The sequence below is a fragment of the Zootoca vivipara genome, chromosome 7 (genome assembly GCF_965207765.1).
Source record: "Zootoca vivipara chromosome 7, rZooViv2.hap1.1, whole genome shotgun sequence".
In the NCBI taxonomy this organism is placed as follows: Eukaryota; Metazoa; Chordata; class Lepidosauria; order Squamata; family Lacertidae; genus Zootoca; species Zootoca vivipara.
Window position 1 is genome coordinate 90,827,686 of NC_142590.1, and position 12,918 is coordinate 90,840,603.

Consider the following 12,918-nt stretch of genomic DNA (forward strand, 5'->3'; position numbering starts at 1 on the left):
TCAATAATTAGAACTGCCAGATTCTAACTTTTCCCCCAACACCTTCCTTGCCGACACTTTCAAAAGAAAACCTGTATTTATTTGTATGGGCAACGTACAACTCAGCAAATTCTTATCGGATGCATAGACTCAGAGAGACCTCAAAGTCCAGTTCAGCCACTCAGTGGAATGAACTTGAGCCCACCGCCGATGGGATCACAAGGCCAAGGGTGGCAAGTGCCACGACACAGTGAGGATGTTGTGGGAGCACTTATCAATTGCATAAACTTAAATCTGTGAACTGATCCGACCCCCAGGGGCTCCTCCCCACACTCGCTGCTATGGGTCCCACAACTGCAAGCCATGGCATTGGGGGCAGGGACCCCATGCAGAGCCACCAGTTCATCCAGTTTGTGTGCCTCTATGTACCCTGTGAGTGATCTGAAATGGACCCAATTGACCCAATGGCATTGCAGGGGATTGGACCAGTGGACCCCCTGGGTCCCTTCCAGCTCTCCAATTCTTCAACACAAATGCAACAAATATTCTTTTTACCCTTGTTATGCCTTGCTTGGATGAAGTAGATGATAGTCACCACCAAGACCACCAGGAGGGCGCAAACCACGGCACTGATGATGAAGATTTTCTTCTCATCTGCAAAGAGATTGCATTGATTTAGCTGGCAACTGGCGTCCTGCCCCCTCATCTCCGTAGCTCAGTGGTTTAAAGCATCTGCTTTGAATGCAGAAGGTCCCGGGTTCAATCCCTGACACCATCTCCAAGCAGGGCTGCGAGAGACTCGTGCTGCAAACAGAGCCACTGCCAGTCAGTGTCGACAATACTAAGCTAGAAGGACCAATCCCTTTATTGGGGGTGGGGGAATTACAAACTGCATAATAACAACAACAACTTTGGGGGGGGGGGTTCATTGGCACCTGTCTGTCTTGAGAAACAATGGAGTTTGCCTCCGGGACTGAAGTCAGACCGTGGCATTAGCAGCACCAAAGTGACCTCTCCGGGGCGCAAGCCTGGGCAGTGTGTATAGAGGTCCTGGGCTGCCCAGATGACAAGACCCCTCTCTCAGCTTCACTGATGGGGTCCAAAGGAAGCAGAGCAAGACACTCAGCACCAGCTTTGCTGCTGGAAGGAGGCGTACAAGGTGCCAATCAACCCGTCTTAGGGACTCCACTCCAGATTTGTGTCGGGTTTACTCCTTGGCCTTTTCTTCTCCCGAAGGCAGGTGTACATAAAACAATATAAAGCCACTTAGCAGCAACGCACAGAGAAAATAAAAGAAATATTGAAAACAAGCACACGTAACTGAATTACGAGTCTGGAAAGCCCTGCTGACACAAAAGAAAAAGGTTTTAGCAGACATCTGGTGGGGTTTTGCAGGGGGGACAGGAGAGGAAGTCTATATAGGAGTATATGAAGCAGCTTTAGACGGAGTCATTTCACTGGTCCCGCCAGGCCTGGACACTCTACATCAAGAGTCCTCCAAACCTTTTGGGCTTAGAGCAGTGTTTCCCAACCTTGTGCCTTCAGCTGTTTTCGGACTACAATTCCCATCATTCCTGACCACTGGTCTTGCTAGCTAGGGATGATGGGAGTTGTAGTCCAAAAACAGCTGGAGGCACAAGGTTGGGAAACACTGGCTTAGAGCCACGGAAGTGTGCAATGGGCACAAAAAAACACATATTTCCCCCACAAAAAAATGCTGGCAATGCTCAGGTCCCCCCTCCAAAACAGGCAGGACACCTGTCCTACAAACAAACAAACAAACAAACAAACAAACAAACAAACAAACAAACAAACAAACCACTGACAGAAAAGCAGCAGCAAAACCCCAAACAGCCCCCCTGAAAGCTAAACAAAATCCTCACTTTTTAAAGCCTTGATCTATCCCAGGTGTGGGGAACCTTTGGCCCCCTAGATGTTTCTGAACTACAACTCCCATCATCCCTGGCCATTGGGGGTGCTTGTTGGGCAGGTGGAAGCTGTAGTTCAGCAACAGGTGGAGGGCCAAAGGTTCCTCACATCTGGTCCACATTCACTGGCAGTGACTGTCCAGGAAGCCCATGACTCTACCAGGAAACGTCGGGGGTTGAAACTTGGATCTATTGCATGCAGAGTGGCTGCTCTTCCTGTAAGCTATAGCTGCTGCCCGTTAGGTGTGAAGAGGTCTCAAGACAAGAAGGACACAGAAGGCAAGAAAAGAAGACAAGAAGGACACAGGACAAGACACAGACAGACAAAAATGAGAAATTGAAGTCAACATGGATCGAGGGGCAGAGGACAGGTGAACACCTACCTGGCTCCATACTGACGCTTTCACTTCCTTCATTCGGCACCCTGATGTTCAGCACTGACGTTTCAGTCGCTACAGGCTGAGAGTTTTGCATAACCAGGCAAGTAAATGCAGACTGGTTCCTGTCTTCCGTGGCATTCAGCTTCAGGGAGCTCCTGAGGGTGAATGTCCCATCCGCATTCTGGGCCATGGGCTCAGCCGTTCCTGTTTCACTTAGGCTGCTGTTCAGAGTCAAGGCCAAGGTTGTGTCTTCTGGGTAAAATCCTTCTGCGCTGCAGCTGAAGGTCACCGATTCGTTCAGCAGGACGGGGTTGGCTGGGTTGGCTTCCAGCTTCACTCTGGGTGGAACTGGGTGGACAAAGGCAAAGAAATCAGAACGAGGACCTTAATACCCCCGAGGGGAAGTGCTTGCCAGACTCCAGTCTCCAGGGCTAGAATTGCATTCCTGGTAGATATTCCTGGATATCATCTCATAACACTAGAACTTTGGGGCATCCAGTGAAGCTGAATATTGGAAGATTCAAGACACATAAAAGAAAGTCCTTCTCCACACAGCTTGTAAACTAGGGAATTAATTCCTGCAAGAGGAACGGATGGTCACCAATTTGGATGGCTTGGAAAGGAAATTAGACAAATTTATGGAGCATACGACCACCAATGGCGACAAGCCACAATGACTTTGTTCTCCCTCCCCTCTTGGAGGAAGGAGGTCTCTGAAGAACCAGCTGCTGGGAATCTCAAGTGGGGAGAGGGCTGTTGTCCTCATGCCCAGTTTGTGGGCTTCCCACTGGGGCATCGGGTTGGCCCCTAAGGGAAGAGAATTCTGGATGAGGTGGGTCTTTGGTCTGATCCACCAGTCAGGCTCCCCTTATCGCCTGTGCGGTTTTGATTTGCAGTACATATAAGGGGGAAGGGCTAGATGTTCCTCAAAAGCAACCTCCTAACCCCGCCAGCTCAAAATTTTGTCCTTTGATCCTATTGGGTTGTCTCCAACGTTAGTGCAGACCCACCGAAATTAATGGACATGGGAAAACTTCAGTCCCTTTTATCCATGGGTCTACTCTGAGTTTAGGGCTCCTCTCAGATTTCACTATTAGTTGTTCTTGGTTGGACGCTGGTGGGCATGTGGACTGCGGAGACTGGACAAGCATCAAACACACATCTGATCGCCTTCAAAACTGGTGTGTGGCTGTGTCTTGGCTTCCATCTTAGTAGCAGGAAATGCTTTCCCCCTTTAAATTAATATACCTAAGGGCCAAAGTGAATGCTACTTATGTACCAGTGGCAATTTTTTTCTTGGAGCAATTGAGAGTGAAGCAGCAGCATGGTGGAGGCAGAAGGGGCACCTGCCCCTTGCCCCGCCACCTGCCCCTTCCCATTTGTCCCCCTCCAATGGAGGCTTCTCCAGCAAAGGGACCAGCAGGTGCCTGCATGTAATGTATAAAAAGGTAAAGGTAAAGGGACCCCTGGCCATTAGGTCCAGTCGTGACCGACTCTGGGGTTGCGCGCTCATCTCGTATTATTGGCCGAGGGAGCCAGCGTATAGCTTGCAGGTCATGTGGCCAGCATGACAAAGCAGCTTCTGGCGAACCAGAGCAGCACACGGAAACGCCGCTTACCTTCCCGCTGTAGCGGTCCCTATTTATCTACTTGCACTTTGACGTGCTTTCGAACTGCTAGGTTGGCAGGAGCTGGGACCGAGCAACGGGAGCTCACCCCGTTGCAGGGATTCGAACCGCCGACCTTCTGATCAGCAAGCCCTAGGCTCTGTGGTTTAACCACAGCGCCACCTGCGTCCCCATTACATTATGCATGTAATGTATAGCTTGACTCAAAGTTGCCACCTCTCCTTTAGAGAGAAGGTTCATCTCTGCATGCTGAAGACATGGAGAAATCCCTTTGCCAACAAAGTCCACCAGGAATCATAGAATCATAGAGTTGGAAGAGACCACAAGGGCCATCCAGTCCAACCCCCTGCCAAGCAGGAAACACCAAGTCTCCAAGCCAATCAACTCCAAGTCATTGGTAAGCCAGGCGAACCCATTCATACGTGCTAAAACCCTCCAAGTTATACCTGGATATACTATTCTTAACCCTACCAAGAAGGAAAGCAAATCAAGCCACAAATGAGAAGCTGGATCTTAGCCTTCATGCTGCCCTTTTGTCAAATCTTGCTCAAACTTTTAGTAGACTCTTAAACACCCTTGTTGGATCAGCCTTCGGAAGCATGGTAATGCATTAAAAAATGGTAAAGGACCCCTGACAGTTAAGTCCAGTCGCAGATGACTCTGGGGTTGCGGCGCTCATCTCGCTTTACAGGCCGAGGGAGGCAGCGTTTGTCCGCAGGCAGTTTTTCCGGGTCATGTGGCCAGCATGACTAAGCCGCTTCTGGTGCAACAGAACACTGAAACCAGAGCAGCACATGGAAACGCCGTTTACCTTCCCGCCAGAGCGGTACCTATTTATCTACTTGCACTTGACGTGCTTTCGAACTGCTAGGTTGGCAGGAGGTTGGGACCAAGCAACAGGAGCTCACCCCGTTGTGGGGATTCGAACTGCTGACCTTCTGATTGGCAAGCCCAAGAGTCTCAGTGGTTTAGACCACAGCGCCACCCACGCCCCTTATGGTAATGCAGAGTGGAGATCAATTCAACTAATAAATTAATGGTAATGCATAGTGGAGATTAATACATTAGTTAAATGGATCTCCTGCCCTTTCTCCCCAAACACCAAGGAGTGTTAAATCCCTCTCCCAATTTCTTCTCCCTGGCACCCCAGATCTGCAGCCCTTTTCCCATCCTTGCATGGTAGCAATGCAGCAGGGGAAGCCCTGCTGATCTGCCTTCCGAACACTGAGCACTGCAGCTGCTTCTGGAGAGGGAGAAGCGCAAGGTGCAGGGGGAAAGTGCTGTGGGGCAGCAGGAGTGCTGGATTGGCTCCACCTGGATGAGCCCCATGAGCACTTGCCTTATTCTTATATATATATATATATATATGAAATGATTTTTTATTTGATTTTACCAGTCTAAAATTACAACACTAAACCATACATACCCACATTTGTAGATTCCTCCGAATCTCTGGACTTCCCACCTTCCCCTCCACGGGTCCTATTGTTAATCTTTTCAACTGCATATTATTCAATAATCCATCTTTTATATTACACTCCATTATCTCCATAGTACTTGCTACATTAAAAATGTTATTGTGATCCTGCTAATGTTTTCATCTGCTTACAGAGGTCTCCAAGATAAATTTTAAATTATTCCCATTCTTCTTTTAAATTTTGGTCTTCTTGGTTCCTGATCTTTCCGGCCAGTTTTGCCATTTTGGCATAATCCAGCAGTTTAGTTTGACATTCTTCTCTGGTAGGGACCTTGCCTTCTTTCCTTCTCTGGGCTAGCAACATCCGTGCGGCTGCCTGTTCTTTTATAATGGCAACTAGCTGGCCCGGCCATGCGTTGCTATGGTTTTTTGTGTTAAATGGACCCTTTCCTGTTACATGGACCTTCAGAGTCTCCCTTCAGAGTCCCCTCCCCTCACCTCACCTCACCTCACCTCACCTCACCTGTCCCAACCCTGACTCCCCTACTGTAAGTTTCAAAAATAAGACTCCCCCACCCACGCATGTTCCTGAAAATGTCCCCACCCCCCACTGCTTTACCTGACTCAGGGTCCTACCTCCCCCCATGGCTATGTGTCCCCCCCACCCTTGTTGTGCTTCATCCCTGTGACTCCCACCCCGGATGTGAAAGTCCCTTTTCTGTTTGTTTTTGCCTGTGGCCTACTGAATGGTGCGGCCTACTCAGTTTTCCCTGCTTGGCAATGCCGTGGCCTATTGAAAAAGCTGGGCCTTGTTGCTGCAAAAGGACTGTTTTCAGTTGGTTGCTGTGGAATTTTCTGATGTCATCTGGTGGCGCAGCTTTGGAGGCGGCAGCGTGCGGTCTGCCTTTCTATTGGATGCTGCTGGAGTCTTCAGAGCTTCTGGTGGTGACGTCTAATTTGGGCACCACTTTTTGTGTTTAATCATGATATTAGGTATGAAAGGTGTGGGTTTTTTTGGGGGGGGGGAATTATGCCAGATCCCTCCCTGATGGGCAAGGTACGTTGTGGCCAAATTTGTTACATTAAGGTTCAGCAGTTACGGAGAAAGGCTGTGAGCTCCGCGCGTGCAATGCCTACATTTATATATATATATAGAAGATGGCGTCCACCACTCTGGCAATGGTGCCAGAATGGAGTTCCAGTGATTTGTGGCTGAAAAAAAGCTCTGCTTGTTCCCTGCCCCCTCCCTCTCAGGAGCCAGCAGTGAAGTTTGCTGCTCAGAAGGCAGGTGAGAAAAACCATGATACCTCAGCCACCCTATCAAATGCTAGGATCCGCCGCCCCACAGCCAGAGCCCCACCAGTCCCCGTACCTCGTAGGATATCTCCAAGTTGGAAAACCTTCCGCAGGGGACTCGGCAAGGTCTCGTGTTCAATCTGGCAAATGAGCTGAGCCTTCACATCGTCTCTTGCAAGTGGCACCTGCACGGTGCTCAGCATTTGGTAGGAGATGCTGTCTCCTTCTGGCATAATGGTGGGCTGTGGGGACGTGATCCGGGTGTTGTCTTTCAGCCAAGTGACTTTGATGACTCGGGGGGAGAACCCATCCGAGGTGCAGTTGAAAGTCGCCGAGGTCCCAGATAAGACTCTGCTCGTGGGACCTTTGATAGATGGCTGGGATGGCGTAGCTGCAGGAGGAAGCATCGACACATCACCTGGTGACCCTTGCAGGATAGGACCTGTCAGAGGTTGTTACGGCTACTCTTGAGTAATGACTTTCCACATACTTGTCTTTAACAGAGTCTTTATTGGTGCACGTTATTTACAGTGTAGTGAGCTGTCGGTTTCATGTCCTCTCATTCCGTTTCAGAATCCGGCACTGCCCCTTTTCGTGACTTTGACCAACATAACAGCCTCGGGACAGTGAATCTCCTCCCCTTTCTCCTCCTCCTTAATTCCGGTGCCGGGGGAAAGGGTCTACGCTCCGTCTTTTCCCTGTCCCCCCTTTCCGCCTCTCTCTCTTCCCGGCTCTCCCATGCTGCCGGAGACCTGGCACTCTCTCTCCGCTTCCTGACTAGCCCCTTCAGACCCCGCGCTTTCATGGCTGCTTGGGGACGAACTGCTCCTGATGAGAGGGGGAGGTTCTCTGTAATCTCTCCCCCTTACAGGACCCGACCCCGATCCTAAGGGAAATCCTTTTCTGGGCCAGCGGGCGCATTTGGAATTTTAAGAGAGTGCCACGGGTGCCAGTCACAAAATGGCTGCCTTGGGGTTTGTGAGTGGCAGAACATGAAACGCCTGCCACATCTAGAGGGAAGAGCAAAATGGTGTGGACACCCCCCTCTCACCATTGGTGGCCCTACATCAGCCACCACTGCGCTTGATCCCAGTGAGAAGCTCTTTGCACTCCGCCCTCTTCCCTCAACTGCCCAGATGATTAATTGACCGACTAGGAAATCAGACCAGGCTGGGACAGAGTCAGGCGGCCCACCTATTCCCTTGGTCCATATTCCTGGCATCCAATGCAATGTGGTTCTGTATAAAGGGGTGTATTTAATGTAGGAGTAGCCAAGGCAGTGCAAACAGAAACTGAGCAGGAAGAGCCAAAGGTCTTACTGCAGCCTTTTGAGAGAATACTTATTGTGACCTTTCATCATAGCTGCCAAGTCTCCCGTATTCTCCGGGAAATCCCCGTTTTTCCAGCTGTTCTTAGCTGAAAAAAACAGGTTTTTTTGTTTCCCCCCGTTTTATTCTGGCGCGGCGGCCATTTTGGAACTGGGCGGAGCATGCTCAGAAGCGACTTTTGATGCTGCTCTGCCCAGTTCCAAAATGGCTGCAGTGCGACTTCTGGTGCGATGGCCATTTTGGAACTGGGCAAAGCAGCATCAAAAGTAGCTTCTGAGCATGCTCCGCCCAGTTCCAAAATGGCGGCAGCACTACTTCCGGTCTGCTACTTCCGGCCCGGTCCCTTATTTCTCGGACAGCAACTTGGCAGGTATGCCTTTCATAGCACCATAGGAGGTACTGGTTGATTCACTGATGCCTCCAGGCACTGCCTTAATAAATAATAATAATAATAATAATAATAATAATATATTATTATTATTATTATTATTATTATTATTATTATTATTTATACTTCGCCCATCTGGCTGGGTTTCCCCAGCCACTCTGGGCAGCTTCCAACAAAATATTAAAATACAATAGTCCGTCAAACATTAAAAGCTTCCCTAAACAGGGCTGCCTTCAGATGTCTTCTAATAGTCAAATAGTTGTTTAGCTCCTGGACATCTGGTGGGAGGGCGTTCCACAGGGCGGGTGCCACTGTCTAGAAGGCCCTCCGCCTGGTTCCCTATAACCTCACTTCTCTCAGTGAGGAACTGCCAGAAGGCCCTCAGCACTGGACCTCAGTGTCCGGGCTGAATTATGGGGGTAGAGATGCTCCTTCAGGTATACTGGACCGAGCCGTTTAGGTCAGTCACCAACACTTTGAATTGTGCTCGGAAATGATGTATCCTGTGCCACAACCTCTCTGCTCCAGATGAAATAAATAGAGAATAAATTCCATTTCTGCAGCCCAGTCCAAGGGCTCAAGAAGAGTCCTGGATAGCTAGAAAATTCCCAGGTGATTAACTGAGTTGTCCCATTCCCTGGCAGATCAAATATTCCCATCCCTCTCACAACAGGCTCTCCGCATAGCTGAGTTACCAAAGGGGTGAATCTGTACACATTACAGATAAATGCTTATAATGACATCCAGGTTTTCAAAGTATGAAAAAAAGCAGCTTTTGGACCCTGTGGGAGGAGGGAGAAAAGAGATTTTGAGCAGGATATTGCCCAGCATGGAAAGAGTTATGCATCCTTTCTCCTTCCACTGCTCCACTACTCAAACATGTGACCCACAAGGCTATTTTTCACTTTTTAAAGAAGCTCCGAGCCTCATTAGATGCCTTTGCATCTCTACATAACATGGGAGCTTCTGGGGTGAGGGGGGGGGGCAGATTGTCCTCCTAGGAAACAAAGAGAAATTGTGGGATACTTACCAATCACAGAAACCTCAGTGCCCCCTCCTGATTTAAATTCTATGTCTTGGGCTCCTGCCCTGTACTTCACACAGTAATAGGTTCCGGCATCCTCAGGTCGGATGTGCCTGATGAGGATGGTGAAGTCTGTTTGTGACCCAGGAACAACCCTGGTCACGCGGGAGGGAAATTGTCCTCTTTCACTGTAAATGGGGGCCTGCCTTCTGTCCAACCCCTTGTGCCATTTCACGCCTCCTGGTGGACCAGATCCATTTACTGTACACTTCAGAGTGAGGGTCTCTCCTGCTGACACAGACAAGGGTCCTGGGGGCTGCAGAACTTCCAAATCTTGGCCTTTGGCACCTGCAGCAAAAAACAAATTGTTATAGGTTTCCTCTAAAGAGTAGTCACCCTGCTCCTTGTGGCAAATGCCTGGCTCAGGACCTCAATGCCTTAAGGATCGCCTCTTCACATACAAACCGACCCAGATCCTGCACTTGTCACCCAAGGCCCTTCTCTGTGCCCCTCCCTCCCCATGAGGTTTGGAGGGTGGCAATATGAGAATGGGTCTTTCCTGTGGTGGCTCCCCGTCTGTGGAATGCTCTCCCCAGAGAGGCTCGCCTGGTGCCATCATTGTATGTCATAGATTCAAAGAATCATAGAGTTGGAAGGGACCCTGAGGATCTTTTAGTCCAACCTCCTGCATTGCAGGAATATGCAGCTGTCCCTTACGGGGATTGAACCTGCAATCTTGGCATTCTCATCACCGCATTCTGTGTTTAGGTGCCGGATGAAAACATTCCTCTTTACTGGTCTTTGGCCATTAAACAATCCATGGCCTTTTAAAAGTGGAGGACAACTGTCATTATGGTTCCCCCCCCCCCGTGATTATTTTATTGGTGGTGGTGGTGGTTGTTATGCTATGCAAATTAAATTGTTAACATCAGGCATCCCCAAACTTCGGCCCTCCAGATGTTTTAGACTACAATTCTCATCGTCCCTGACCACTGGTCCTGTTTGCTAGGGATCATGGGAGTTGTAGGCCGAAACACCTGGAGGGCTGCAGTTTGGGGGTGCCTGGTTAACATTGTACACCATCCTGGGATTTTCAGATAAAGAGTGGTATATAAATTAAATAAATAGTAAATTAATAATAATAATAATAATGCAGTGCTGCTTCCCTTTCTCACTCAGTGCAGCTTTCCAAAAAAGTGCAACTCAAGGGCCAGTTGCCCATTTATTGTGTGTTCCATTCCATAGCATGTAGGAAGATAGAGACCTGGGCCCGCCTGCCCATAGGTGAGGGGAGACTGTGGCCTCAGGGAAACAGCCTCTAGACAGCTAGGATAGGCTGCTCCACTGCACATGCTTGGAGTGGCAAAACATTCTGAGCTGGCCCTGAGCTGCTCCTTCATCCATCAGTGGAGACAGGAGGTGATTGTGGAGCACAAGACTGACAAGGAAAAGAACAGGTCAACACCACCGATGGGGCTGGATGGATGGCTATGTTCTATCTAGCCCCATAGTCAGAGGGGAGATGCCTCTTAAGACCAATTGCTGGCAATGATTATTGGGGGAGAGTGCTGTTGCCCTCTGGTCTGGCTTGCAGGCTTCCCATATCGGCATGTGGTTGGCCAGAGTGAGAATCAGGTGTTGAAATAGATGCACCCCCTACGGTCTAATCTAGCAGGACTCAATTCTTGTGTTGCTATGTTATGTTCTAACCATAGCTGCCAAGTCTCCCGTTGAAAAATCCGGGATCAGCAGTGGCGCGGCACCGGAAGTCGCTTCTACGCATGTCTGGACATGAGTAGAAGCGACTTCCGGTGCCGATCTGCCCGATTGCCGGTGCCCAGACATGGGCAGAGCGGCACCCAAAATCGGTTCTGCGCATGTCCAGACATATGCAGAAGGAGCATCCCTGGCAGGTAGGAAATTGGGGGATTTACGGGAAAAATTTGTATTTGGGATAACAGCGGGAAACAGATTAAAATCCGGGGGCAAACGGGAGACTTGGCAGCTATGATTCTAATATGGATATTGGTGAATGAAGCTTGCAGAGTGAGCACACAGCTTGGAAGCTGGCTGTATACTGAATTCTTGCTGTTGAGCACTCTTTAGCCCTAACACAATCTCACTGAGACTTTAAGTATGAAATAGAAGAAATACATTGTGGTTATTAATTAAATCTGTGAATCACACTTTTTTTTTTGCCATGGCAACTCAAAAGTGACTTGCAACACATGCTTAGATGGTAAAGAAATCCTAGTTGTAGCTAAGTTGGAGATGCAAAGAGCCATTTTTGCTCTTTCATCTCTTCAGGAGAGAGACAGACTCCTAAGGTGGGACCGAGAAGGAGGGAGGAACAGCTAAGGAGGTCAGCAACCCTTAGAGGTATCAATCTAACATCAGAAGAAAGGTCAGCCCAGGTTAGAACAGAAATACAGCCTAGGAAGTTTGGAGTCCGTTCTCTCTACTTTCTCCCCATGCAAACCACACCTGCTACAAACTGAGTTGCACCCCAAGACTTCCAACAGATATAGGAACATGAACAACTGGAGTTGCAGACTTTTGTGGCCATCCACTCCACAATAGCTGATCTCTGATTAGTAGTACCTTGGGCAGGTATCTTTCCTATCTCCTGCTGTACAGCTTGACCCTAATTCAAAATGTAGGGGCCCTTTGCTTGCACCGCACATGGTCTCCTACTGAGCAAATATACCCCTCTTTCCCCAGAGAGATGGGCTTGTGTGAAAATTGAGCCCAGGACCTCTCACAGTGAGACTCATATCCATGACACCAACAAGGTGCAATCAGAGCACCAGCAGATGTGTTTTTGAAGGAAGTGAAGCTTCTGGGCCATCTTCAAGGTTGGCCCCATATTGACTGCATGTTAATTATTTAATTGACACTAAAATGCAAAATAACTAAATGTTTATTGCTGAAAAAGGTCCATCTCTGGGGAAACTGCACTGCAGTATTCTAAGGGACTCTGAGCTTTAACTGAGTTGATGATTAACTGGTGTTGTTCTCTGCTAGCTAACACTTGAGTGTTTAACCTTAGGTCAGGCAACAAATGTATTTGGTTGCAAATCTCCCTTTTGAAGGGAGTTGACTTTGAGTCTTTGTTCTCAGACTCTGTGAGAGTGAGGATGAAGCTCTCCAGGCAAACAGCCTCAGGCAGGATGCAGGTTGTGGGCAGAGACAGACCTCTGCTTTTAGGTCTGTTTCGAGTATTTCAAATTTTCTAAGATGCTGAGCCTGTGCTGGACAGCACAAGATGTCTTATGGAATTATTTGGATGTATTTTTTGTTTTGAAGTAAGTAAACCTTTAATTAAACTTATAGGCCCTGCCAATGCTTTATTTCCAAAAAGAAGTCAGTTTTCATGCGTCCAATCGCTTTAAATTATGCAATATTAAGATCTGCTATATTGCAGTACTCTAATATGGAGTGAGTAAAGCACACAAATGGCTGAGGCCAGGTCTAGTTGCTTCTAGTAAGTTCAAAAGTGGCCACTTATTCTTCTTATTCATTAAATTTTTAAACCACCCTTCATTCGAAT

General features: G+C 48.6%; 1 protein-coding gene across 5 annotated transcripts in view; it reads right to left on the reverse strand.

Moving 5' to 3' along the window:
• LOC118088930 (tyrosine-protein phosphatase non-receptor type substrate 1) overlaps nucleotides 1-12,918 on the reverse strand; it is a 271,710-nt gene that overhangs the window by 15,210 nt on the left and 243,582 nt on the right. For all 5 annotated transcript variants that reach the window (XM_088674779.1, XM_060277363.2, XM_060277364.2 and 2 more), the window contains exons 3-6: nucleotides 9,375-9,716; nucleotides 6,705-7,019; nucleotides 2,291-2,635; nucleotides 535-633 (exon numbers count right to left, since the gene is read on the reverse strand). In XM_088674779.1, coding sequence (XP_088530905.1) covers nucleotides 535-633; nucleotides 2,291-2,635; nucleotides 6,705-7,019; nucleotides 9,375-9,716 — 1,101 coding nt within the window. The remainder of the gene's footprint in view (nucleotides 1-534; nucleotides 634-2,290; nucleotides 2,636-6,704; nucleotides 7,020-9,374; nucleotides 9,717-12,918) is intronic.